This window comes from Vulpes lagopus, chromosome 4, assembly GCF_018345385.1.
Source record: "Vulpes lagopus strain Blue_001 chromosome 4, ASM1834538v1, whole genome shotgun sequence".
NCBI classification, from domain to species: Eukaryota; Metazoa; Chordata; class Mammalia; order Carnivora; family Canidae; genus Vulpes; species Vulpes lagopus.
In genome coordinates this window covers 86,414,270-86,441,208 of record NC_054827.1, presented here as the reverse complement: position 1 = coordinate 86,441,208, position 26,939 = coordinate 86,414,270, and the positions used below count along the sequence as shown (strand labels likewise).

Below are 26,939 nucleotides of genomic sequence, written 5' to 3'. Positions count from 1 at the left end.
AGCCAAACAAAACCAAGTGAGACAAAGTGTATTACCCGGCATGGGTGATATGGTTTTGCTTATGTACTTACATAATCTCATACACACACACAAGCACAGTTTTAAAGAGACTACAGAACCGCCTTTAAAAAAAAAAGATTTTATTTATTAATCAGAGAGAGAGCACGAGAGGAGGGCATCAGAGGGAGAAGCAGACTCCTGGCTCAGTGGGGAGCCTCATGCAGGGTTTGATCCTGGGACTCTGGGTGGAAGGCAGTCTGAGCCTCCGAGGTGCCCCTGTAGAACCTCTTTAAATAGAGAGTGAGAGTTTACCTAGGAGGAATTTGCTACATTGGAATGGAGACTGTGGTAGAAGTGGACTTAGCAAAAAGCTAGCCAGACAATGATGCCATTTCAGAGAAAGATGTTTCTTGCTGGTAGAGTATTTAAACAGATGATGCAATTAAATTAAAATGATGCTTTTCCATTTTCCTCCCTTTTGTATTAATCTAAGTAATTGACTTAAATTTCATTGAGTTCTTGATCATCACAGTGCACTACTTGATGTAAAGTACCAGTGGTAAAAGGAGGAATTATATTGTATGAAATGTCAAACAGGGAACCTTTAGATCTTTCTCTCTTTTTTCCCCGCTTGGGGAAGAATGAAGAATGAATTTCTTTTTTTTGGTCAGGCCAGGGTCTAAATATAGATAGTTCAAGATTATGAATATTATCTTTGAAATTTTCATTTTTTTTCTTTCAGTGTGCGGGATGACAGAATTCGAGTAGAAAGGATGGATAACATTTATTTTGAATACAGCCATGCTTTCCAGGCAGTTACAGAGTTTTATGCAGAAGATGCAGTTGACATCCAAGGTAAATATTTTATATGTGTTAGCCTTAATGTCCTCAAATTTAACCCAGTTTTGAGATTTGGATAAAGGAGGGGATCCCTGGGTGGCTCAGCGGTTTAGTGCCTGCCTTTGGCCCAGGGCATGATCCTGGAGTCCTGGGATCGAGTTCCGCATCGGGCTCCGGGCATGGAGCCTGCTTCTCCCTCTGCCTCTGCCTCTCTCTCTCTCTCTCTCTCTGTGTGTGTCTATCATGAATAAATAAATAAAATCTTAAAAAAAAAATTTAGGATAAAGGTGCAACTTTGACTTTCAACTTAATGAAAACTAGGCAGTTACCAGTAAATAACTGGCAGCAGTAGAGGCACTAGTTTTTTTTTTTTTTTAATATTTTTAAAATTTATTCATTCAGAGAGAGAGGCAGAGACACAAGCAGAGGGAGAAGCAGGCTCCATACAGGGAGCCCGACGTGGGACTCAATCCCAGGTCTCCAGGATCACACCCCTGGCTGCAGGTGGTGCTAAACCACTGTGCCACCGGGGCTGCCCAGTAGAGGCACTAGTAGAGCAGAGAGAGGCCCTCTACTGCGTTCACTTCTACTGTGTTCTGCTGTGTTCAAAGTGTTCACTTTCCTTGCACTCATCAAAAAGACCCCTACAGCTTCTTCCTTTGTAGTTAAAACCATTTAGTAACTTGATGTTTTTAACATATTCATTGGAGTATAAGGAATTACTGGCCAACCTTCACATTTGCTTCTCTTAAAAAAAAATGCCCATTATTTTCCTTGCTATTTTATAGAGAATTTGGGTAAATCTGATAAAGGCTAGCATTTCATTAGATTGATTGCCACAATTTTATTTTTTTTTTTTTTCTTTTTTTTGATTGCCACAATTTTAATACCAGAACATTAATGCTAGGGTATTAATATGTTAAGTAACTATTGTTTGTCTAATGTACAGGTCCTCAGCAAGGTGTGCTTGACTTGGTCTATACCCCCATCCTTCCTGCTAGTCCAGCTTGCTCTGTTAAGGGTCATTTTGATATCTTATCACATGCTGCAGGGCTTTCACCATTAGACTGTAGATAGATCTGTCTCCCCTTGGCTCACCCACAGGCACCAATGTCTTGTTAGCATTTCTCTCCCCAACATTTTGTGTCTCATGGTGCCAACTTGAATCGAGTGTCTGAGAGGGTAACCCATTCTCAGACAGTCTGAGATATCACCAAGGGATTGTTTTCTTATGCTCCAGTAAAGACAAGACTAAGTCCCAGGACTCCCCTAAGTGACTTTTGACATCAGATTCACTTAGAAGTCTATAGGATAGGAAACCTTAGCTTACCAGTAGGGGGCACTTGTTCCTGTTAGTGGGAATAGTCCTCCACAGGGTTTGTAGTTGACCGTAATGCCTTTGAGAGCCTAAGTCCTTGTGCAAACCGCTTCTCTCCACCCACACCCCCTGCTAAGTACAGGTCAGCTGCAAAAACGAGATACTCATCAGAATCTACCCAGGCATAGAAGTCTCATGCCATGCCAACTTCAGAGTCAGTGTACTCCCAGGTGGCCAACAATTCTAGAATCAGGTGTTTAATAATTCTTTTTAGCTCAGATGCGATTTATTGGTTTCAGGTCATTCTTAACATATACAATGTTACCTCCATAACACATTGACACTTTATCAGGTTTCCTGGGGAATAGAGCTAGAAAATTAAAAGATGAAATTCTCAGAACTGGGAAGAGTTTTGCTAGCTCTTTACTTACACCTTGGTTTTATAAAAAGCCACAATTGAAATTAATATATTTGGTATTACTGATGTAGAGGATATTTTGTAATTTTTTTTATTTCTGAAAGTAATAAATGACTATTGCAAAAAAAAAAAAAAAAAAAAGGTCCGAACATAGTTGTGCATAAAGAAAAAAAGTGAAAGTCCCTCTTCCCAAATCTTTAAGAATTTTTATAGGTACAAATCCATATGTTTAGGCATACATACATAAATCTGTATATTTCATATAACTTGGATTTATTCATTCAACCAGTTTTGTATTGACTGCCTATTATACGAGGTATCACACATACAATAAGGAATAAAAAAAAAATTCCTGCCCTTCCGGAGTTCACATATACAAGGAGATACATACAATAAAATAAGTTAGTGTGTTTGAAGGTGATAAGTGTTATGAAGAAAGTAAGGTAGGGAAGAGAGTGAACTTTGGAATAGGGTGGTAAAGTAAGGCCTCATTGAGAAAATGGCACTGGAGCAAAGACTTGAACAAAGATGGAAGGAGCTGAGGAGTAAAGCCATACAGGTGAAGGAACAGTGTTTTAGGCACAGACAGCAGTGAGTACAACATATCTAAGTGCATGGTATGTTTGAGGAATAAAAGGAACCTGGGTGCTAGAACAAGGTAAAAGAAGATAAAGATTTGAGCTTAGAGATAAAGGGAAGGTGGAAGGCAGATTGTAGGGCCTGAAAGACCTGTAAGGACTTGAGCTTCTCTCAGTGATTTGGGGTGTGTGTGAGGACTTTTATTAGCAAAGTAGTCTAATGGTCTGATGTACATTTTTAAAAGGATTTTTTTGGCTGCTCTGTTGAGAATACCCTGTAGGGCACAGGAATAAAGCCTTTGAGAGACCAGATGCTGCTGAGAGATAAGAGTGATTGTACAACTGCTGAGAGATAAGAGTGATTGTACAGCTTTTCTTTTGCCCTCACTCAGCAGCATATTATGAATAGTTTTCTGTGTCTATACAGATAGCTGTAAGTCATTCTTGTTAGTAGATGCATAATAATCTGGGCTTAACAAAATTTATCTATTACACTACTGATACTTAGGTTATCTGTAGATTTTACTAATACAAAAGATTTTTAGCTCACGTCCTTGTATATACATCTTTGGCATGCATTTTAGAGTATTTCTGGGTCAAATTATATTTTGAAAAAGTTGCTCTATTCTCCAAAAAAATTTATTTCACCATTAGAAAATGCCCATTTTGGCAGCTTGGGTGGCTCAGCAGTTTAGCACTGCCTTCGGCCTGCGTCGGGCTCCCTGCATGGAGCCTGCTTCTCCCTCTGCCTGGGTCTCTGCCTCTCTGTCTCTCATGAATAAATAAATAAAATCTTAAAAAAAAAAAGCCATTTTCCCATGATCTAGGTACTTGAAATCTTCCACATTCTCCTAAAAGGCAGTTTTAGGAGGTATTGTCTATATTATTACTTCAATAAGCATAAACTAAATTTCACATAACTTACAGTTTTTAATAATGGTGAACAGTAACTTTAATGGAAGTATATATTCTGTTTTTTAGCTTCACAAAGTTTTTCTGGCATCATTAACTTGGATAAACCTGTGATTTGCTCTTTGGCTGCTGTAATAAGATACCTCAAAGAATTTAACTTGGAAAAGGTGCTTTCCAAACCCAAGTAAGTGATTTCTCAAAAATAAGAAAAAGGGGGTAGAGTTATATTAAAAATATTTTCTTTGAAAAAAAAATTTTTTTTGGTTTAAAGTTCACATGCATTCATTTAGAAATAAGAGCATCTGAGAAATTTGACACTACTGCTTTTATCTTTGATTATTGGCTGGCAAAAAGTGATCTTCTATTTTCTACTGTGTGTCAACATTAAATCGTATGACTGAATATAATATGTCCAGCCTGAGCCTTTTATATAGTCTATAAAAGGATTTTTTAAGTCGAATTTGGTAAATACTGTACTCAGACAAGTTCATGTGCTATAAATAGAATATGCTTTTTTAAAAAGATTTATTTACTTTAGAAAGGAGAAAGCAGCAGAAAGTGAGGAGAAGGAGAGGGGGAGAGAAAAGCGAATCTTCAAGCTGACTCCAACATAGGTGCTTGATCCCAGAACCCTGAGATCATTACTTGAGCTAAATCAAGAGTCAGATGCTTAACCAACTGAGCCACCAGGTTCCCCAAAGATAATTCTATTTGGAAAAGGTGAACTTGTTGGTACTATTGGTGAAAGATGTTAAAATATTTATAAATCTTTAAGATTCTGTCGAATTCGTAATTCATATAGCTAATTAGTATATACTAAATACTAAAGCACATTTAAATTGACAATTACATTAAGTGGAGTTTAAGAAATGTATTAAAAAAAGAAATGGAATTAAAAATATTCATAAGAATTTTCACTCCCTTTCTTATATTTTATTTTATTTTTTTTCTTTTTTTTGATTGCCACAATTTTAATACCAGAACATTAATGCTAGGGTATTAATATGTTAAGTAACTATTGTTTGTCTAATGTACAGGTCCTCAGCAAGGTGTGCTTGACTTGGTCTATACCCCCATCCTTCCTGCTAGTCCAGCTTGCTCTGTTAAGGGTCATTTTGATATCTTATCACATGCTGCAGGGCTTTCACCATTAGACTGTAGATAGATCTGTCTCCCCTTGGCTCACCCACAGGCACCAATGTCTTGTTAGCATTTCTCTCCCCAACATTTTGTGTCTCATGGTGCCAACTTGAATCGAGTGTCTGAGAGGGTAACCCATTCTCAGACAGTCTGAGATATCACCAAGGGATTGTTTTCTTATGCTCCAGTAAAGACAAGACTAAGTCCCAGGACTCCCCTAAGTGACTTTTGACATCAGATTCACTTAGAAGTCTATAGGATAGGAAACCTTAGCTTACCAGTAGGGGGCACTTGTTCCTGTTAGTGGGAATAGTCCTCCACAGGGTTTGTAGTTGACCGTAATGCCTTTGAGAGCCTAAGTCCTTGTGCAAACCGCTTCTCTCCACCCACACCCCCTGCTAAGTACAGGTCAGCTGCAAAAACAGGAGATACTCATCAGAATCTACCCAGGCATAGAAGTCTCATGCCATGCCAACTTCAGAGTCAGTGTACTCCCAGGTGGCCAACAATTCTAGAATCAGGTGTTTAATAATTCTTTTTAGCTCAGATGCGATTTATTGGTTTCAGGTCATTCTTAACATATACAATGTTACCTCCATAACACATTGACACTTTATCAGGTTTCCTGGGGAATAGAGCTAGAAAATTAAAAGATGAAATTCTCAGAACTGGGAAGAGTTTTGCTAGCTCTTTACTTACACCTTGGTTTTATAAAAAGCCACAATTGAAATTAATATATTTGGTATTACTGATGTAGAGGATATTTTGTAATTTTTTTTATTTCTGAAAGTAATAAATGACTATTGCAAAAAAAAAAAAAAAAAAAGGTCCGAACATAGTTGTGCATAAAGAAAAAAAGTGAAAGTCCCTCTTCCCAAATCTTTAAGAATTTTTATAGGTACAAATCCATATGTTTAGGCATACATACATAAATCTGTATATTTCATATAACTTGGATTTATTCATTCAACCAGTTTTGTATTGACTGCCTATTATACGAGGTATCACACATACAATAAGGAATAAAAAAAAAATTCCTGCCCTTCCGGAGTTCACATATACAAGGAGATACATACAATAAAATAAGTTAGTGTGTTTGAAGGTGATAAGTGTTATGAAGAAAGTAAGGTAGGGAAGAGAGTGAACTTTGGAATAGGGTGGTAAAGTAAGGCCTCATTGAGAAAATGGCACTGGAGCAAAGACTTGAACAAAGATGGAAGGAGCTGAGGAGTAAAGCCATACAGGTGAAGGAACAGTGTTTTAGGCACAGACAGCAGTGAGTACAACATATCTAAGTGCATGGTATGTTTGAGGAATAAAAGGAACCTGGGTGCTAGAACAAGGTAAAAGAAGATAAAGATTTGAGCTTAGAGATAAAGGGAAGGTGGAAGGCAGATTGTAGGGCCTGAAAGACCTGTAAGGACTTGAGCTTCTCTCAGTGATTTGGGGTGTGTGTGAGGACTTTTATTAGCAAAGTAGTCTAATGGTCTGATGTACATTTTTAAAAGGATTTTTTTGGCTGCTCTGTTGAGAATACCCTGTAGGGCACAGGAATAAAGCCTTTGAGAGACCAGATGCTGCTGAGAGATAAGAGTGATTGTACAACTGCTGAGAGATAAGAGTGATTGTACAGCTTTTCTTTTGCCCTCACTCAGCAGCATATTATGAATAGTTTTCTGTGTCTATACAGATAGCTGTAAGTCATTCTTGTTAGTAGATGCATAATAATCTGGGCTTAACAAAATTTATCTATTACACTACTGATACTTAGGTTATCTGTAGATTTTACTAATACAAAAGATTTTTAGCTCACGTCCTTGTATATACATCTTTGGCATGCATTTTAGAGTATTTCTGGGTCAAATTATATTTTGAAAAAGTTGCTCTATTCTCCAAAAAAATTTATTTCACCATTAGAAAATGCCCATTTTGGCAGCTTGGGTGGCTCAGCAGTTTAGCACTGCCTTCGGCCTGCGTCGGGCTCCCTGCATGGAGCCTGCTTCTCCCTCTGCCTGGGTCTCTGCCTCTCTGTCTCTCATGAATAAATAAATAAAATCTTAAAAAAAAAAAGCCATTTTCCCATGATCTAGGTACTTGAAATCTTCCACATTCTCCTAAAAGGCAGTTTTAGGAGGTATTGTCTATATTATTACTTCAATAAGCATAAACTAAATTTCACATAACTTACAGTTTTTAATAATGGTGAACAGTAACTTTAATGGAAGTATATATTCTGTTTTTTAGCTTCACAAAGTTTTTCTGGCATCATTAACTTGGATAAACCTGTGATTTGCTCTTTGGCTGCTGTAATAAGATACCTCAAAGAATTTAACTTGGAAAAGGTGCTTTCCAAACCCAAGTAAGTGATTTCTCAAAAATAAGAAAAAGGGGGTAGAGTTATATTAAAAATATTTTCTTTGAAAAAAAAATTTTTTTTTGGTTTAAAGTTCACATGCATTCATTTAGAAATAAGAGCATCTGAGAAATTTGACACTACTGCTTTTATCTTTGATTATTGGCTGGCAAAAAGTGATCTTCTATTTTCTACTGTGTGTCAACATTAAATCGTATGACTGAATATAATATGTCCAGCCTGAGCCTTTTATATAGTCTATAAAAGGATTTTTTAAGTCGAATTTGGTAAATACTGTACTCAGACAAGTTCATGTGCTATAAATAGAATATGCTTTTTTAAAAAGATTTATTTACTTTAGAAAGAGAAAGCGCAGAAGTGAGGGAGAGGGAGAGGGGGAGAGAATAGCGAATCTTCAAGCTGACTCCAACATAGGGCTTGATCCCAGAACCCTGAGATCATTACTTGAGCTGAAATCAAGAGTCAGATGCTTAACCAACTGAGCCACCCAGGTTCCCCAGTAGAATATTCTATTTGGGGACAAGGGTGAACTGTGTGGGTACTATTGGTGAAAGATGTTAAAATATTTATAGAATCTTTAAGATTCTGTCAATTCGTATTCATATAGCTATTTAATATACTAAATACTAAAGCACAGTTAATTGACAAGTACTATTAAGTGGAGTTAAGAAATGGTATTAAAAAAAAGAAATGGTATTAAAAAGTATTCATAAAATTTCACTGCCTTTCTTATTCTTGGTTTCAGTTTTTATTTCATAGACCATAAAGTTGGAGATTAAGAGGGATAGCTACTAACATAGCTGTTTTAAAAGAGTGATTAACTTTGTGGAGTTCAGAGATTTAAAACTCACAGTTGACAATCTAGGAAGATGTTAGTTTAAAAGCCATCGGAATGAAAAAAGTAGTGGGAGAATTTTCTTGCCTTTCTGTGTTTCACCTTCACCAGCTCCTTGGCTTTGGTTCTGTGAAGAATTACCCTTTATCATTTTGACCCCTGATTAGTAAGCTGCTTTCTCTGCTGCAGAGGTGGGCAGACAGATAGGAGCTATCTCACTAAAATGGTCAAATATGAATTAGGGTAAAAGAGGTAGTACTGGTTTGAAGTTGTTGGGGAGGGTACAAGAAAAGCAGGTCCCTTGGGAATCTTTTTGTAATGTCTTTTTTGGTGTGTGTACTATTTAGGATAGAAAAGAATACCATTTCTCTGGAAACAATTTTGTCCTGTTTAAAATCAATCTAAATGTCCATCAACAGGAGAGTGGATTTATTGTGTTATGTTCATGCAGTGAAATGTCATACATCAATGAAAATAAATGGACTGGAGTTCCATCAATTTTTAAAAAATCACGTTAACATTATATTGAGCCAAAAATCAAATTACGGAAGGGGACACAGTATACACCATTCATTATATGAAGTTAGAAGCATGTAAAAAAGTGATTACTTAAGTAGTGCTTAGGAATATTGCTTTAGAATACATGCATACATAGGGCAGATATAAAGACATAAATGGAAATGATGAGCAATAAATTCAGAAGAGTGATTTCTTCCAGTGGAGAAAGAGGAGAAGAATGAAGGTTGGTGAGGGAAATGGCACAGGGGAATTCTAACTGATGTTTTATTTTATTTTATTTTTTTTTTAAATTTTTATTTATTTATGATAGTCACAGAGAGAGAGAGAGAGAGAGGCAGAGGCACAGGCGGAGGGAGAAGCAGGCTCCATGCACCGGGAGCCTGATGTGGGATTCGATCCTGGGTCTCCAGGATCGCGCCCTGGGCCAAAGGCAGGCGCCAAACCGCTGCGCCCCCCAGGGATCCCGATGTTTTATTTTTTAACCTATGTACTGTATTAATCTATATATGTTTTAGTATGACTAAAATGTTTTATTAAAAAGAGTATCAGCCTGGTATTATATTTGATTGGGTTGCACTTTAAGTTCTAGTAATGGGAGACTTACTGCAGACATTGATCCATATGGTTTGACTCTCTTCAGTTCCAATAAAAAAAGGATGACAAACTGCCTACCATTTGACTTCCTTAGATATGGAGCCCCTCTGAATGAGGTAGAATTGTTGATTAATAGCATGTCCATTAAGACTTGTTTCTTTTCCTGTATCACCAAGGAATAAAGTATTAATTTAATTTAACTTTATTTTAAGTATTAATTTTAGAATAAAATGACTTTTTAAAAGAATCAGGCTCTGATACATTTAGAAGTAGATGAATTTGGGTATGAAAACGTTATTGTACCCTCCTTACATTTAAACTAAAAATAATATTGAATAGTAAAACATGTTTATTTGTACTGAAATTAAATTGGTATATTTTAAATTACCTAAGTCGATAAATTAGCCTGATTCTCAAATTTATAAAGTTTTTAAGAATTAGCATTTTTATTGGTGTTGGAAATGAGTGTTTTGTCATTTCAGAGGACTTTTATTAAGATTAATGTGGTCAGAACTTCACATAGGTTTTGACTTTTTTTTTTTTTTAAGATTTATTTATTCATGAGAGACACACAGAGACAGAGACACTGGCAGATGGAGAAGCAGGCTTCCTCCTGGGAGCCTGATGTGGGTCTCGATCCTGGAACCCCGGGATCATGCCCAGGTTTTGGAAATTTAGAAAAGAATGACACAAAATCCACCCAAGGTAAACTGTAAGAGCTTTAAGAGCTTTTTCTTAGAAGACTTCTTACAATAGGATGATAATGTAGAGTGTTTACTTTCACTAGTGAAAGGGAATTTTATAACTATTTTAATGATTTCTAATGGGTAGAGACCAGAGATGCAACTGAATAGCCTAAAATGCAGAGAGTATCCCAATAATTATTTAGCCTCAAATTCAGTAGTCCAAAATCAGACACCACAAGAGAAGGAACTACAGGCTAACATGAATATGGACATAAAAATCTTAAAAAAAAATACAAGCAATCGGAGAAGGACAAACAGTGTATGTTCTCATTCATTTGGGGAATATGAATAATAGTGAAAGGGAATATAAAGGAAGGGAGAAGAAATGTTGGGAAATATCAGGAAGGGAGACAGAACATAAAGACTCCTAACTCGGGGAAACGAACTAGGGGTGGTGGAAGGGGGGAGGAGGGCGGGTGTTGGATGGGAATGGGTGACGGGCACTGAGGTGGACACTTGACGGGATGAGCACTGGGTGTTTTTCTGTATGTTGGTAAATTGAACACCAATAAAAATTAATTAAAAAAAAAAAAGAAAAAATACAAGCAAATAGAATCTGATAATATGGGATTTATTCTAGGACTGTAGGTTTGGTCTAACATGTTGAAAGTCATTTAAAGTAATATACTGTATCAGTATAATAAGAGATTAAAAATTACAGGACCATCCTGACAGTTAAAGCTCCCTTTCATGATAAAAATATCCAGCAAAAAGCTAGAAAGGAAGGTCCTTACCCTGAAAACAGTGATCAGTGAAAACCTCAGATCCTAGCATCATACTTAACGGGATAAAGAGTTAATGCTTCTCGTCTTAAGAACAGGAATAAGAAGAAGCAGTGTTTTCTCACTTTTGTTGAATATTGTCCTAGAAAGTCTAGCCAGGGCAGTTAGGCGAGAAAATGAAGTAAAAGGCATCCAAATTGGAAAGAAGTACAACTGTTAATTGCAGTTAACATGAAATTACATACAGAAAATCCTAAAGAATCTGCAAAAAAGATTAAAGCATATAAAATGAGTTCATGAGGTTGTAGGATATGAGATCTATATACCAAAATGAAAATCAATTCTGTATCTATAACCTTGCAATGAAGAATCGAAAAATGAAAATAATCTCATTTATAGTAGTATCAAAAAGAATAAAATAATGCATTTAACAAAAGAGATACAAAAGCTGTATTCTGAAAACTCTAAAACACTGTTGAAAGAAATTAGAAGACCTGAATAAGTAGAAAGGCGTCCTAGGTTTGTGGATCAGGAGATTTAATCTTACTAAGAGGGCAGTATTCCCCAAATTGATCTATAGATATGGTGTAATTGTATCAAAAATCCAGCCAGTTTTTTTGTGGAAACTGACAGACTGATCCTAAAATTTTATGAAAATTCAATGGCCAAAGAATTGCTATAACAGTTTTGAAAAAACATAACAAAATTATAGATTCATATTCCTGTTTGAAAACTTGCTGCAAAATGGCCACAATAGCCAAACTGTGGAAGGAGCCTCGGTGTCCATCGAAAGATGAATGGATAAAGAAGATGTGGTTTATGTATACAATGGAATATTACTCAGCAATTAGAAACGACAAATACCCACCATTTGCTTCAACATGGATGGAACTGGAGGGTATTATGCTGAGTGAAATAAGTCAATCGGAGAAGGACAAACAGTGTATGTTCTCATTCATTTGGGGAATATGAATAATAGTGAAAGGGAATATAAAGGAAGGGAAAAGAAATGTTGGGAAATATCAGGAAGGGAGACAGAACATAAAGACTCCTAACTCGGGGAAACGAACTAGGGGTGGTGGAAGGGGAGGAGGGCGGGTGTTGGAGGAGAATGGGTGACGGGCACTGAGGTGGACACTTGACGGGATGAGCACTGGGTGTTTTTCTGTATGTTGGTAAATTGAACACCAATAAAAATTAATTAAAAAAAAAAAAAGAAAACTTGCTGCAAGGCAACAGTAGTCAAAACAATGTGGCACTGATATGAGGACAGACGTACAGATCAATGAAATAGAATTGAGAGCAGAAATAAACTGTGCACGTATTGTCAGTTGATTTCCAGCAAAGGTGTTAAAGCATTCAGTGGTGGAATATTTTTTCCCCAATAAAAGGCCCTGTGTGAACCTTGGTTATTGTTTGACTTAGTGTTTTCTTGTGGTTCTTTCCCTAGCTCCTGGATAACTGGTTATCTATGCAAAAGAGTGAGTTTTGTATTACCTTACCTCATGTCGTAATAGAAAATAACTCAAAGTGAACTAAAGACCTATGTTTAAGAGCTGAAACTGTTAAGCTCTTAGGAGAAAACATAGTGTAAAAATCTTCATGATCTGGGATTAGGCAGTAGTTTCTTAGCTGTGACACCAAAAGCACAAGTGGCAGAAGAAAAAACAAAATATTGGACTTTACAGTGAAAAATTTGCTCTTTAAAGCCTACTGTCAAGAGAATGAAAAGACAACCCACTGAATAGGAGAAAAACTTAGCAAATCCTGTATGTGGTAAGAGACCTATATCCAGAATACATGAAGAACTCTTATGAGTCAACAGTAAAAAGACACATAACCTAGTTTAAAATGGACAAAGAATCTGAATAGGCATTTCTCCAGAGAACATGTACAGATGAACAATAAGCATGTGAAAAAATGCTCGGCATCATTAGGCATCAGATAAATTCCACTCAGAACCACAATGAGATACTAATTCATATACACTAGAATATCTACACAAATAATTTAAAAACCGAGACAGGTGTTGGTATGAATGTGGATAAATTAGAACCCTTTCACATTGCCAGTGGGAATGTAAAATGGTTGTAACCAACTTGGAAAACAGTGTGGTATTTCAGTTTCACAGTGTTTTCCGTGGACTTAATCAGATAATCCAACAATTCCACTCCTAGATGTGTGCTCAATACAAATGAAAACATATGTCTACACAAAAATTTGTATGACCGTTTATAACATTATCATTCATATAGCTGAAAAGTGGAAACAACCCAAATGTCCATCCATTGGTGAATACATAGATATAAAATATGAGATATGCATAAAATGGACTCTAGTTGAACCACAGAAAGGAATGAAATGCTGGTTCATGCTACAACATGGATGAACCTTGTAAATATTATTGTAAGTTAAAAAAGCTATCACAGGGATCCCTGGGTGGCGCAGTGGTTTAGCGCCTGCCTTTGGCCCAGGGCGCAATCCAGGAGACCCGGGATCGAATCCCATGTCAGGCTCCCGGTGCATGGAGCCTGCTTCTCCCTCTGTCTATGTCTCTGCCTCTCTCTCTCTCTCTCTCTCTCTCTGTGACTATCATAAATAATAAAAAAAAAAAGCCATCACAGAAGACCACACACATATGATTCTATTTACATGACATAGGCAAATCCATAGAGATAGAAAGCCAGTCAATGGTTTCTAAGAGCAGTTTGGGTTGGGGGGAAATGGAGAGTGACTGAATGGGTATAGAGTTTTTTGGGCAGGTAATGCAAATATCTGAAATTACATAATGATGATGGTTTTTACAACCTTGTTAATATTCTAAAAACCATTGAATCGCATACTCCAGATAAATGATGTGGTATATAAATTATATTTTGGTGTAATAGATATACATCTATACATGTGTATATTTAAACATTATTAGTACCAAATTGGGAAATCCTTGTCTGTCTATTTTACTTACACTTCTAAAGCAATACCCTTATAAGGGTACCCAGTGCCCCATGTATTTTGAGGCATTTCCACTCTAGTTGGTTAGAGGCAACTATTCTATGCCCTGTGTGAATCCTGCTTATTGTTTGATCTAGTGTTTTCTTGTGGCTTTTCCCCTGACTTTATGGAGGTTCCCTCATACCTTTAAGGATTGGTACGTGACAAAAGCCTTGAGGGGATCCTTCTGCACATCTTTGGAGCTCTCTCTTGTATGCAGCTCTGTCATCTCTGGCTTTCTGTCTTACAAATTGTAGTTTCCTTGGTCTCTCCAAAGAGTCAGTCATAATGTTTATCTCATTTATTTTTCTTCTCAAGAGAGCATAGTTCTGTGCTATCTGATGTCTAATATCTGGTAACAGTTTTTAAAAAATATAAATTTGTTCAGTTTCCTAATTGTCTTTAACAATTAGAAAAGGACAATTCGGGACGCCTGGGTGGCATCTGCATTTGGTTCAGGCCTTGATCCCGGAGTTCCAGGATTGAATCCCACATCAGGCTTCCTGAAGGGAGCCTGCTTCTCCCTCTGCCTGTATCTCTGCCTCTCTCTCTCTCTCTCTGATGAATAATAAATAAGTAAAATCTTAAAAAAATTTAAAAGAAAAAGGACAATTGATGCATTTGATGTTTAATGAATGAAAACAAAAGTCAGGAACTGTAATTGGACATTACACATAAACAATAGAAGAAGGAGATGTATGAGGTTCCAACAGCTATCGTGAACAATGCCTGTGTTTTAAAACTTCCAGAAAATTAATTTCACTTAAAGAACAGGAAAAGAACCAAATTCAGATTTTATAGAAAGTTATTATGAGAAGAAACAATAGGATCAGATAATGTCCTTACAGAAAATGAATGGATGCCAGAAAGATGTCCACAAATGGAGTAAAAATTGTACTGCTTCAAAATGAGCTAAAAGACATTAAGAAAATGATACTGGGTGAGCAAGAACAAATGAGATTGAGGAATAGGAAAGCTTTGAAATGAGATGGTAGGATTGAAGAATGAACTGTGTATTCAAGAAGATCAATTTAGAGATGAAGAGTAAAGATCAAGAAGGAATAATTGAATAAACATAGCACATATACTTTAAGATAACTAGAATTTGAATAGTGCAAAAAAAAACAAAAAACAAAAACAAAATGGTTAACATAGCAGACCTGATGAGACAAGTAGAAAGATCTACTTGCGGGCAGCCTGGGTGGCTCAGCGGTTTGGCGCCGCTTTCAGCCCAGGGCCTGGTCCTGGAGACCTGGGATCGAGTCCCACGTCGGGCTCCCTGCATGGAGCCTGCTTCTCCCTCTGCCTGTGTCTCTGCCTGTGTCTCTGCCTCTCTCATGAATAAATAAATAATCTTAAAAAAAAATGAAAGATCTCCTTGCAAGCTTGACCTTTGGCATCTGGGAAAATTCACAACATTCTCTGATAAAAATGGCTCACTGTCTCTAAACTTTGCAAAGAACATGATTTATTGCTAACTACTTGCTTGTTTCTGGGAGATGGAGTTTTGATACACATAAGGGAGAAGATGCCTGTGTGACCAGCTTCCAGTATAAACTCTAGGTGCTAAGTCTTTAAGGAGCTTCTCTGGTGGACATTTCACATGTGTCATCACAACTCGCTGCTGGGGAAATTAAACATACCCTGTAGTAACTCCACCAGGAGAGGACTCTTGGAAGCTTGCCTATAGTTTCTCTAGACTTTGCCGTGTGTCTCTTTTCCTTTTTCTGATTTCCTTTGTATTCTTTCGGTGTAATAAATCATAGCTCTGAGTACAGAGTCCTGTGTATCCTCCTAGAGAGTCACTTGGGGACTCAATTATATACCTGTCTTATTATTTTCCTCTCTAATATAATGCTTAGCAGCTTTTAGGAATGTAAAGATGGTCATTTTGTTTAATTACAAATCAATTAGAAGTGAATCTACAATAAAACTGAAGTCTCCTCAGATATAGTTTATAACCCATAAGTTAAGCTGACCATAAAAAGGTTAGACAGATGGTGAATATCTGAATTCTGAAAACTACGTAGAGAACTATTTTCCACTATTGATTTCATATGTAATATGTAGTTTTTTTTTTTTTTCTCTCACCCTTCAGATTATATTTACCTGAGATCTTTGTAGGGGGTTGGTCTTTTAGGTAAGATCACCTTTAACTGCCTCTGTCTAAATCAGAAAAATTGGTTTTCATTTTTTTAGAAAACTAGGGTAGGAATGATACAGCATCTTAAATTTCTCTGGCAAGTTTTCAGCAAGGATATTTCCCTCCCATTGTAAAACCTGGGGGAGGGAGGGGAAGTGTCTTTTGTATTTTTTGTTGTCTGAAATATATTTTTTAAAGATTTTATTTATTTATTCATGAGAGGTACACACAGAGAGAGAGGCAGAGACACAGGCAGAGGGAGAAGCAGGCTCCCTGCAAGGAGCCCGATGTGGGACTTGATCCTGGATCACACCTTGAGCGGAAGGCAGATGCTCAACCGCTCAGCCACCCAGGCATCCCTTTCACATTTCAATCCCTATTTGTAGGATTTTTATCCAGGTTCACACAGCATGAATTCTAGCCAGGCATTGTTTATGAGGTTCATTTCAAAGCATACGAACTTTGTTTTTTTTCCAAAAGGATAAATAATTTAGAGTTGCTTGAGTATTTCGTATCAGTGATCATATACTGTTGAATTCCTAAGGATGCTGGCAGTTACAACCCTGAGTTCAAAAAAAACATAGAATTCCTAATGGAAACAGGCACTGACAGAAGGAAATTTCTTTTGTATTTGGGAAGAAGAGTCACAGTTCCAGAATACATTATCAACCAAGCATAGGGGAAACCCAAAAGCGTATTTAGTTCTTATGTTGCTTGATAATTATTGTTCCATAGGAATCATTCCAGTTTAATTTTGCCCATTGGTTAATCTCTTTTTAAAATCAATGCAGATGTCAGTTTTATTTTTTTATTTTTTTATTTTTTTTATTTTTTTTAATTTTTGTTTATTTATGATAGGCACACAGTGAGAGAGAGAGAGAAGCAGAGATACAGGCAGAGGGAGAAGCAGGCTCCATGCACCGGGAGCCTGATGTGGGATTCGATCCCAGGTCTCCAGGATCGCGCCCTGGGCCAAAGGCAGGCGCTAAACCGCTGCGCCACCCAGGGATCCCCCAGATGTCAGTTTTAAATAAACTCTTTGCTTCTCACTATATCTACTTTGAGATCTAGGGGACTTGTTCAATAAAGGAAAAAAAGTAAAAGCAAACTATATGCACAGCTTATGAATACTGTTAATTAATAAAGGAACCTGTACTTTTTCTCTGAAGGTCTAGTTTTGTGAGCTAACTTAAGACAATTTGATTCTTCAGTTTTTTGGGTTCTTTTTGGTATTGTAGATATCCAGTAAAGGTATTGCGTAGAAATATAGGTGCGGGCTGTAAGACTCCTCCAGTGCTCTCTATACTAGGGTGTGTGTTAGTCCAAACCATATTCTGTCACAATATACGTTTTAGCAAGCAGGCACAAAAGCAGTCCTGTTAATTCTTCTGTATGCTCCATGAAATTCCAATTCTTTTTAATGTTCTGACTGCGCCTTGTTTCAGAGGTTCATTTGAGGCACGGTAGGAGCAGGATTTCACTTTTAGTTGGAGTTAGGTGACAAAACTCTCAACTAAGTGGTGGAGCAAGGATGCTTTGAGAATCCTAAACCTAAGACCCCACTCTTCAGCATATGGACTGTTGGGTTTATTAGTTCTTGTGAGGGTGAAGCACACTGAACAGTACTTCTGGATAGTCCACAGATCTTTTTTTTTTTTTTTTTTTAATTTTTTTAATTTTTATTTATTTATGATAGCCAAACACAGAGAGAGAGAGAGAGAGGCAGAGACACAGGCAGAGGGAGAAGCAGGCTCCATGCACGGGGAGCCCGATGTGGGACTTGATCCCGGGTCTCCAGGATCGCGCCCTGGGCCAAAGGCAGGCGCTAAACCGCTGCGCCACCCAGGGATCCCTAGTCCACAGATCTTAATGCCACTTATTTATGTTACAGCTTTGCTGTTCTTGGGAGATGAAGACAACTAGCTGAGATGTTTTTAGAAAAGCCTGTTGGATTATGGGTTCTTGATGAGTCTTTCTCTCAAACCAAATGAGCATCCCTGTAGAGTCTGTGTTTGATTAACATTCTCATGTGTTAATCCCAGCTAGAGTAGTAGGTTCAACCTAACTGTTAGGAACAGGAGAAGGAAATGACTTTTATCTAACATATGGAAACTAGCTAGATATCAACTCAAGTCCAGGCTGTCAACTCTTCCAGCTTGGATCTTTGACCATAAAGGTGTGGGAACACCTGTCATCTATAGCAAATCACTGCCTAAATGTTTTTCTTTTCTTTTCTTTTCTTTTCTTTTCTTTTCTTTTCTTTTCTTTTCTTTTCTTTTCTTTTCTTTTCTTTTCTTTCTTTTCTTTTCTTTTCTTTTCTTTTCTTTCTTTTCTTTTCTTTTCTTTCTTTCCCTTTCTTTTCTTTCTTTTCTTTCTTTCCCTTCCTTTTCTTTCTTTCTTTCTTTCTGTCTTTCTGTCTTTCTGTCTTTCTGTCTTTCTTCTTTCTTTTTCTTTCGATTTTATTTATTCATGAAAGACAGAGAGAGAGAGGCAGAGGGAGAAGCAGGCTCCATGCAGGGATCCCGATGTAGGACTCAATCCTGGGACTCAGGACCATGTCCTGGTCCGAAGGCAGGTGCCAAACCGCTGAGCTACCCAGGGATTCCTAAATGTTTCTTCCTGAAAATAACATTTTACATTTTATTGTCCCTGGGTGTTTTACAGACATTTCTGTGTTTGAGGACTCAAAGGAAACCAACCAGCCAATCCATACTGGCTTCTCCATAGGAAGATGGCAGACATTTGTTGAGCATCTGTGTTCTGCTAGGCTTAGCAGGTGCTGTAAGATGTATGACATAAGTAACTCCTGACTTTAAGGAGCTTAGATCCATTAATGAAGATTCCAGAAGACCATGAAATTGCTGTAATACAAAGCATATTAAGTTAACTGCTATAAGAAGGAGTAAAAGAGCTACACACACCTGCTGTCAGTCAGTGTTGGAGTTGCTTCCTTCTAAAAATCATTAACAAGTTATCACAGAAACTAGGTCAAACTTGTCAGAGAAATCCTGCTGCTAACAGACAGTTCTCGCTAGGCAATATTCCTAATATGCTATAAGGTATTTCTTTTTTTTTTAAATTTTTATTTATTTATGATAGTCACACACAGAGAGAGAGAGAGGCAGAGACACAGGCAGAGGGAGAAGCAGGCTCCATGCACCGGGAGCCCGATGTGGGACTCGATCCCGGGTCTCCAGGATCGCGCCCTGGGCCAAAGACAGGCGCCAAACCGCTGAGCCACCCAGGGATCCCTATAAGGTATTTCTTTTTCAGGGCTCTGGAGCTTTAGTTGGGGGAATCATCTAGAAGTGAAGGCATCTCTCAGCACTGGCTCTGATTTTAGGCTTTAGACTCCTGGATAAAGGCTTGTTTCCATACTGGTTTGGGAACCTGAATTTTATTTAAATCTTATCACAGCCATGTGATAAGTGTAGTAAGTTTATAATGCAAACATTTATGCTTTTCCTCCAAATTGTTTAGTGACTTTCCATTATTTTTCTTGCCTTTAAAAATAAGCTATAAATCTGTGAGTGCTGTTGATATAAACGCAAAGGAAATTGAATTACTATATTAGTCATTGATTACTTCTTAACATGAAAGATTGCTAAGGATAAAATTGGAATTTTGCATACACTTAGTAATCCTCACAAGTCAGTACTCAAGTCTGTTTGAAATTTATTGAACTTCAATCTCATTTGGGATAGTTGTAGGGACATAAGAAGACTGAAATCTTTGAGCTTAAGGAAATAAGTTTTGCTAGTTTTTCAGTTTTATACTTCACTGAAATGTTAGTTCCATTAGTGTGTGTTGTTAATTATAGAGTAAATACTATTTGTTGTACATATCAAAATGTTGATTAAAAGCTGTTAAAGTAAGGTTTATCAAGATCTCACACTAAAGAATAAAGAGGACATTTTAAAATATCTTGACATATCTTTCTAGCTAATTGCATAGCTTTTCCTGAAGATATCACCACATGCTCTGCTGATGATAAGACTATGTTTGGTTCTCTTCCTGGAAATGTAAAAGATGTTGGTACCATTCACTTCCTTGTGCTTGTTTATGGTGCAAGACAACTATCCTTTTGCACCAGTCTGTTTAATGGCACCAGCATCAATGGAAGACAGCATCCCAGTGAATACTTATTTTGCTCCTTTTGATTTGATTTTCTTTCAGATAACTCATTTTTGTCATAATGGTATTGGAATATTTAGTTTTAGTTTTTAAAATTTCTTTATGCACTTATATCATGGCTAACATTTCATTCTTTTACAGGAATTTTAAGCAATTTTCTGGTGAAATGGAATTTATGACAATTAATGGAACAACATTAAGGAATCTTGAAATCCTACAGAATCAGGTCAGGTAAACATAAAGGCTAATCAAGTCAAATGGTTTAAAAAAAATTGGAATAAGGTGGCATTCTGTTCTTAAGAGTGCAGGTGGGAATAAGAATATGGTCTTTAACTGATCACTCTGCCTGTCATCTGTTTATTAATTGATAACTGCGGGACCCATTTTTTTTGAGACTCAAAGATATGAAATACTTCCTGGGTGTTATTTTGGTAACTCTGGAGCTGCCCATGCTGATAATTTCTGTATCAAATATTTCTTTGGAAAGGCATTATCTTTGAAAATTAATATAAAGTAGATTTTTTGTCTGCTTGATAATATTTTTTCTATATACCTTTAACTTTTCACTGAAATGTCTTCAGTCTTATTGTCCAGCATATAAAACAAATTACTGTTATGTTGAGTTAGATTGTAAGATTAATAAATTTCATTTCACAAACTTCCATCATTATTTATTTGCTTTTTATTGATGAATTAGGAAGATAATGGAGACATTAAATTGATGGCTTTCATTTATTATCACTTAGAAATAAGATACTATTCTTATAGTAATGTAATGTTCATAACATAAAGTCATAGAAATAAAAAGCAGTTCCAGATCATTTGATAAGTAGTTGAAAAGCTGAATCATCTGAATTAAATGATTTAAAGCTCTTTGGAAATATTTATTACTTCTGTGAATTAAAGTACATGCTGAATTTATTCTCCTGACACCTAGATTTGTATATTACTAACGAGTTTCTCTTATTTAATTTCTCTTTCTTCCAAGCTATCCTGGTGTACTAGAGTGAGCCTTACTTTCATTCTGTAATGAATGAAATTCATTACTTACTTTCATTTTTATCTTGTCATTACATTATCTGGAAGTTGAGAATTTTTCCCACAAATCTTTCTTCTCATAAACTCTCTATGCATTCCCCAATCGGAAGTAAGTAGTAGGAAGAAAAAGACATTTCTTTTTTTTTTAATATTCATTTATTTATTCTCAAGAGACACAGAGGGGCAGAGACATAGGCAGAGGGAGAAGCAGGCTCCCTGCAGGGAGCCCAATGTGGGACTCAATCCAGGGACTCTCCAGGATCACACCCTAAGCTGAAGGCAGACGCTCAACCGCTGAGCCACCCAGGCATCCCAAGAAAAGGACATTTCTTGGATGAAGAAGAGCTCATAGTCAGACTCTGAAGACACAGCTCTGGCATTCCTAGCTTTCTTTATTCTGCTACATCTCTCCCGTTCAAATCCTACTGCTTTGTAGTCAGTTCTGAAAATAAATTCCAAAGGCAAAAATCATTTATAATTAAAATACCCTTCAAAGCTCTTTCATTATTACCAGGACTTGGGCCATTATTAAAATAGAAGCTTAAAAATTCACATCTTAGGCTTGTTTTTTTGCACTCTAGGTTGGCCTCTGTTACCATGGAACAATGGAAGGGGGTAATGGGGGCTGGGTATCAGGGAAAGCAAAGGAATAATACAACTGTTTCTCTCCTACCCTCCCTCTCTTGTCTGAGCCTGGTTCTTCAGTGATGCAGGAAGTAACTGGAAAGTTATTCTTGTCCACTGTCCTCTTCCTGGGACTCTTCACTGTGCTCAGGCCAGTGGGGCTCCTGTTTTGGAAGGAAGGGAGCCTTCTGTGACCTGTAGCTTCCATGTGTGCTCTGCTCTAAACTCCTAAGGCCTGGCAGCTGTTGTCATGCCTTTTATAGTTAATTTCTGCCAAGTGGCATCATGTGTTAATTATGAGTCATTTCCTCCATATTTGGACATAAGGACCCCACGGGAGGGGACCATGTCTTAATATGCTGTTGCCAGTCATACAATGGAGTATATAGGAGGTATTCTGTAAGTACCTGCTTGATGACTTGAGGGAAAAGGAAAAAGTTAAAAATACTTAGGTAAAAACAAGTTTATGTTCCAAATAAGATTTCAGCCTATTGACTTTTTTGTAATACAATGAAATCTTGGTTAAAATTAACTAACATCTCTAGTTAATTATAAATTTTCTTTTAGTTGTTCAACTTTGAAGTAGCAAAGCATAGATTGATAATTTTTTACTAAGGATTTAATAAAGCTGACTAAAATAAAATATTTCCAGGGTGACTTGCTAGAGTGCAGTTCCGTTTCAGTTCCATCCCCATCTGGTACCTTCTACCCGTTGAGTGTTTTCATGGGAGCATCAGTGCTTAGAACTCTGAGGCTCTGGAGGATACTGAATTGCCAAAGGAAGTTAAATGATCCTTGCTGTACTTCCCAAGGCAGAAGATGCTTAGGATGAACATATATTGTAAAGGATTTCTGAATATTCTTAGTTAACCAAATCTACACATAGACAACCCCTTTTCAGTGCAGATATCAATACATGTGTGTTCACATGTACATGCATTTGTCAGACATTAAATGAACAGCTACATACATACTTTATGATAAGCATGTGTAACATTTAAAATTGGGGTATATTGAATAATTAAGGCACATGAGCAACTAGCAATTTTGGTACAAATACAATGTCTAGTTAATAAAACTTTTCTTCTGTTTTTTCTTAGACTGACATGAAAACCAAAGGAAGTTTACTTTGGGTTTTAGACCATACTAAAACTTCATTTGGGAGACGGAAGTTAAAGAAGTGGGTGGTCCAGCCACTCCTTAAACTAAGGTAAAGGGGATTCTTTTTTATGTGTTTAATCTGAAATTATATAAAGTTGTGAAATGTATGTTAGTCTCCTTAAAATTAAGGTTACTATAGTTAATAGGAACAGAATTTTAGGGCACCAGGGTGGTTGAATGAAAGAAGCAGTGATTCTTGGTCTCAGGGTTGTGAGTTTGAGTTCCATGTTGGATGTAGAGATTTCTAAAAACAAATAAATAAACTTAAAAAAAAAAAGAACAGTTTTAAATTGGAGAAGATTTTATTTTGTATTTGGCAATACACTAATATTTTGGGGATAGTTTTCTTGTCCCCAAGAATGAGTCTGCTTGCAGATTGGAAGACATGGGTTGTGTCCAGGGCAGGTGAGTTATCCAGTTAGTTTGGGTCATCAGTAGCATAAGAGAGTGGGGAGTAGGGAGCTCAAAAGTTGGGGCACTGCCTTTCATAGAGGGCTTTAAATGCTAGCCTGAGTTGGTAGCCAAGGGAAGTTAATTCAGTAATTCTGAGCATGGGAGTGATAGGATCAGAGCTGGGCTTATGTGTGGGAGGGAACAAAGTGGTAGTGGGGTGGGCAAATTAGCAAGTTCCTTGGAGAGGTTCTGAGGGACCTGAGCTAAAGCAAGTAGGGATCTGAAAGAGGTCAGAAGGGAGATGTTTGGGAAAGTAGATGAGTATACTTGGAGCGCCTTCAGGGAAGGCAGCTGAATCTAGTGCCTAAAACACAGCTGTTTCCAAGTTTGTCTGCCCCTTGCAGTCCCTTGGGAAGCTTGGCAGATACTGATGCCCTTGTCTAAACCCCTAGAGAGTGTAATCTGTCTCCACTGTGGCCTGGAAATTGGAGTTTTTGATGCTCTCCAGATGATTCTGATATGCATATGAATTTGGAGACTCTGACCTAGAATGGTGCTTGTCAGTATGAGCCCCTTTAATGTGAAGGCTATATTATAGCATTCTTACTATATACCACTTTTTCTTACTCAAAATCATCCTTTGAGGTAGGTCTTTGAGAAGAGTAAGCAGATTCAGAGCTTCAATAACTTGCTCAATGTTTCACAGCTGGTAGAGCCCAGATTTAAAAACAGCATTGACTCCAGAGTAGAGCAGGCACTTAGATTATTTTCTGAATGACTTCCTAAATAGAGTGGTGAGCATGGTGTGGTGGTACAACTGCTATGCGTCACCTCTGTCAACTGAGTGAGTCGGCCCACCGAGTGCTTGAGTCTCGTGTCCTGTCCCATGTGTCTGCCTCCCCGTGCCATGTTCTCCTCTTTGAAATGATAAACTGCCTCCTCACAGGGTTGCCGTAAGGAATAAGATGAGACGGAAACCCTAACTACCACTTTTGAGCTCTTTTTACAGGACAAGCACCTTACTGGGTACCTTCTGTACATTGTAGCTTTTAAACTACAGAATAGTCTTGCTCTTGGCTGCATTTTACACTGAGCTTAGTACATAGTCATTTTTAGTAAAGGATAGCACATGTTGTTAGTAATAAGCTTTAAGACACTGTTAGGATGATGATCATTACCAAATCACTTTAAGATTTTAGTGGTTCACTCCAGTTTTTCTTCTTGACCATAAAGACCTTTGGGTGGGGAAACTGGGTAAAGAAGACATTCTGGAAGTGGAAGTATGGTTGACCCTTGAACAACCGAAGTTTGAACTGTGTGTAGGTCCACTCACAGGTGGATTTTTGCTGATACAGTACAGTACTGTAAATATATTTCCTTATGATTTTCTTAACCTCTTCTTTCCTGTAACTTACCTTGTTATAAGAATACAGTATACAATGCATATTTAAAAATACATAGTGTTTGGCTATCTTATCAGTTAGGCTTCTGGTCAACAGTAGGTTGTTAGTAGTTAAGTTTTTGGGGAGTTAAAAGTTATACTCCGATATTTGACTGTAGTGGGGGATGGCATCCCTAATCTGCACTTTGTTCAAGAGTTCACTGCGCCTACTTGATGCAGTACTGAAATGAGGTAAGAATGCCTTGTGGAGCAAAAGCAGACAAGATGTCTTTCTGCAAAAAGTGTAGAAAGCCATCTACCTAAGTATCCATAGCACTTCTTGTACTCTTATTTGCTTGGTTGAAATATTCAGCAGAAACAGTCGGTAGAGACTTTTTCATGTAAATTAAAATTTTTATTTCTGTTGTTAAATTTTTTTTCTATTACCAGGATTAATTGGAGATAAACTCAGTAGACCATATTGTATGCTCTGTAGGAGCTGAATCTTTTGGTATCATACTTTCCCAGAAAGGGCAAAAGAAAATATGCCTGTGTTGAACACTGATGCTTTTCAAGTATCAACTTGAAAACTCTAGACCATCCTAACACAGAGCTGATAACAAACACGTAAAACTTTTTCCTTTGCCCCTTTAATTTTAGATCATAATTTTAAAACTTTTATCTTTCTAATCTACTAAAATTTATTTCAAAAAGAATTTGTTAAATCTTAATGGTACTTGCAGCCTATTCCAAATACCTAGAGAAAGTTGTCAGCTGATTAGTCAGTGGTTCAGCTGTATGTTTATAATTGTTGATGCTAACTTGGGGCTCATGCAAATCACAGATCACATCACTGTGGTTATCCAGGCTATATTCTGTCTTAAATGTTGGCAGCCAAAAGTTCGTTTAGAGTCTGGTTTTCTTCTGTAGTGAGATCGTAGAACAGAAAAAAATGGTGACAAGGTATTTATTTAGCAAGATAAGGTCAATCTCCCAAAGTTCTCCAAGAGCCCATTATTTGTCAGTTACCCACGAACTTTCTTAAATCCTTAAAGTTTTTTTTTTTTCCCTTTTTTCCTGGCCCATTAAGTTCGTTTAGAGTCTGGTTTTCTTCTGTAGTGAGATCGTAGAACAGAAAAAAATGGTGACAAGGTATTTATTTAGCAAGATAAGGTCAATCTCCCAAAGTTCTCCAAGAGCCCATTATTTGTCAGTTACCCACGAACTTTCTTAAATCCTTAAAGTTTTTTTTTTTTTTTTTCCAGCCCATTTTAGTTCCTGGGGCAGTCACACAGTTCATAAATCCAGGACCAACTTTTTTAAGTTTCAGAAGATTTTTAACTCCTGTTACTTTTTTTTTTTTTTTTTTTTGTATAAAATGGTCTCTTTGGTGTAGAATTTTACTAGTGACTTTTAGAAAAGATAAATGGCTTTTACCCTATATATACTGACCGAGTCAAAGAATTTACTTAGATTATTGAGACTGGATTTTACTTTGTTGAAACCAAATTAGCTTCCCCCCCCTTTTGTTGTTTATTTTATTTTAATTTTTTTGAGAGGCTGAAAGCCATTTTATTTTTCTTTTTTTTTTTTCTTTTTTTTTTAATTTATGATAGTCACAGAGAGAGAGAGAGAGAGAGAGAGGCAGAGTCACAGGCAGAGGGAGAAGCAGGCTCCATGCACCGGGAGCCCGACGTGGGATTCGATCCCGGGTCTCCAGGATCGCGCCCTGGGCCAAAGGCAGGCGCCAAACCGCTGCGCCACCCAGGGATCCCCCCATTTTATTTTTCTATAATTTTAAAAATTCAAGTATAATTAACATACAATGTTATAGTAGTTTCAGGTGTACAATGTAGTGAATCAGCAATTCTATGCCTTACTCAGTGCTCATCATGATTAGTATAGTCTTACTCCTGGGATCCCTGGGTGGCGCAGTGGTTTAGCGCCTGCCTTTGGCCCAGGCTGCGATCCTGGAGAACCAGGATCAAATCCCACGTCGAATTCTGGTGCATGGAGCCTGCTTCTCCCTCTGCCTATGTCTCTGCCTCTCTCTCTCTCTGTGACTATCATAAATAAAT

The 26,939-nt window shown here is 37.2% G+C and overlaps 1 protein-coding gene across 1 annotated transcript in view; it reads left to right on the top strand.

Moving 5' to 3' along the window:
- The window catches only part of MSH3 (mutS homolog 3), a 184,556-nt gene that overhangs the window by 49,577 nt on the left and 108,040 nt on the right, over positions 1–26,939 (top strand). The window contains exons 9-12 of the mRNA XM_041752206.1: positions 743–855; positions 4,136–4,250; positions 20,406–20,490; positions 23,027–23,136. Of these exons, the coding sequence (XP_041608140.1) occupies positions 743–855; positions 4,136–4,250; positions 20,406–20,490; positions 23,027–23,136 (423 nt within the window). The remainder of the gene's footprint in view (positions 1–742; positions 856–4,135; positions 4,251–20,405; positions 20,491–23,026; positions 23,137–26,939) is intronic.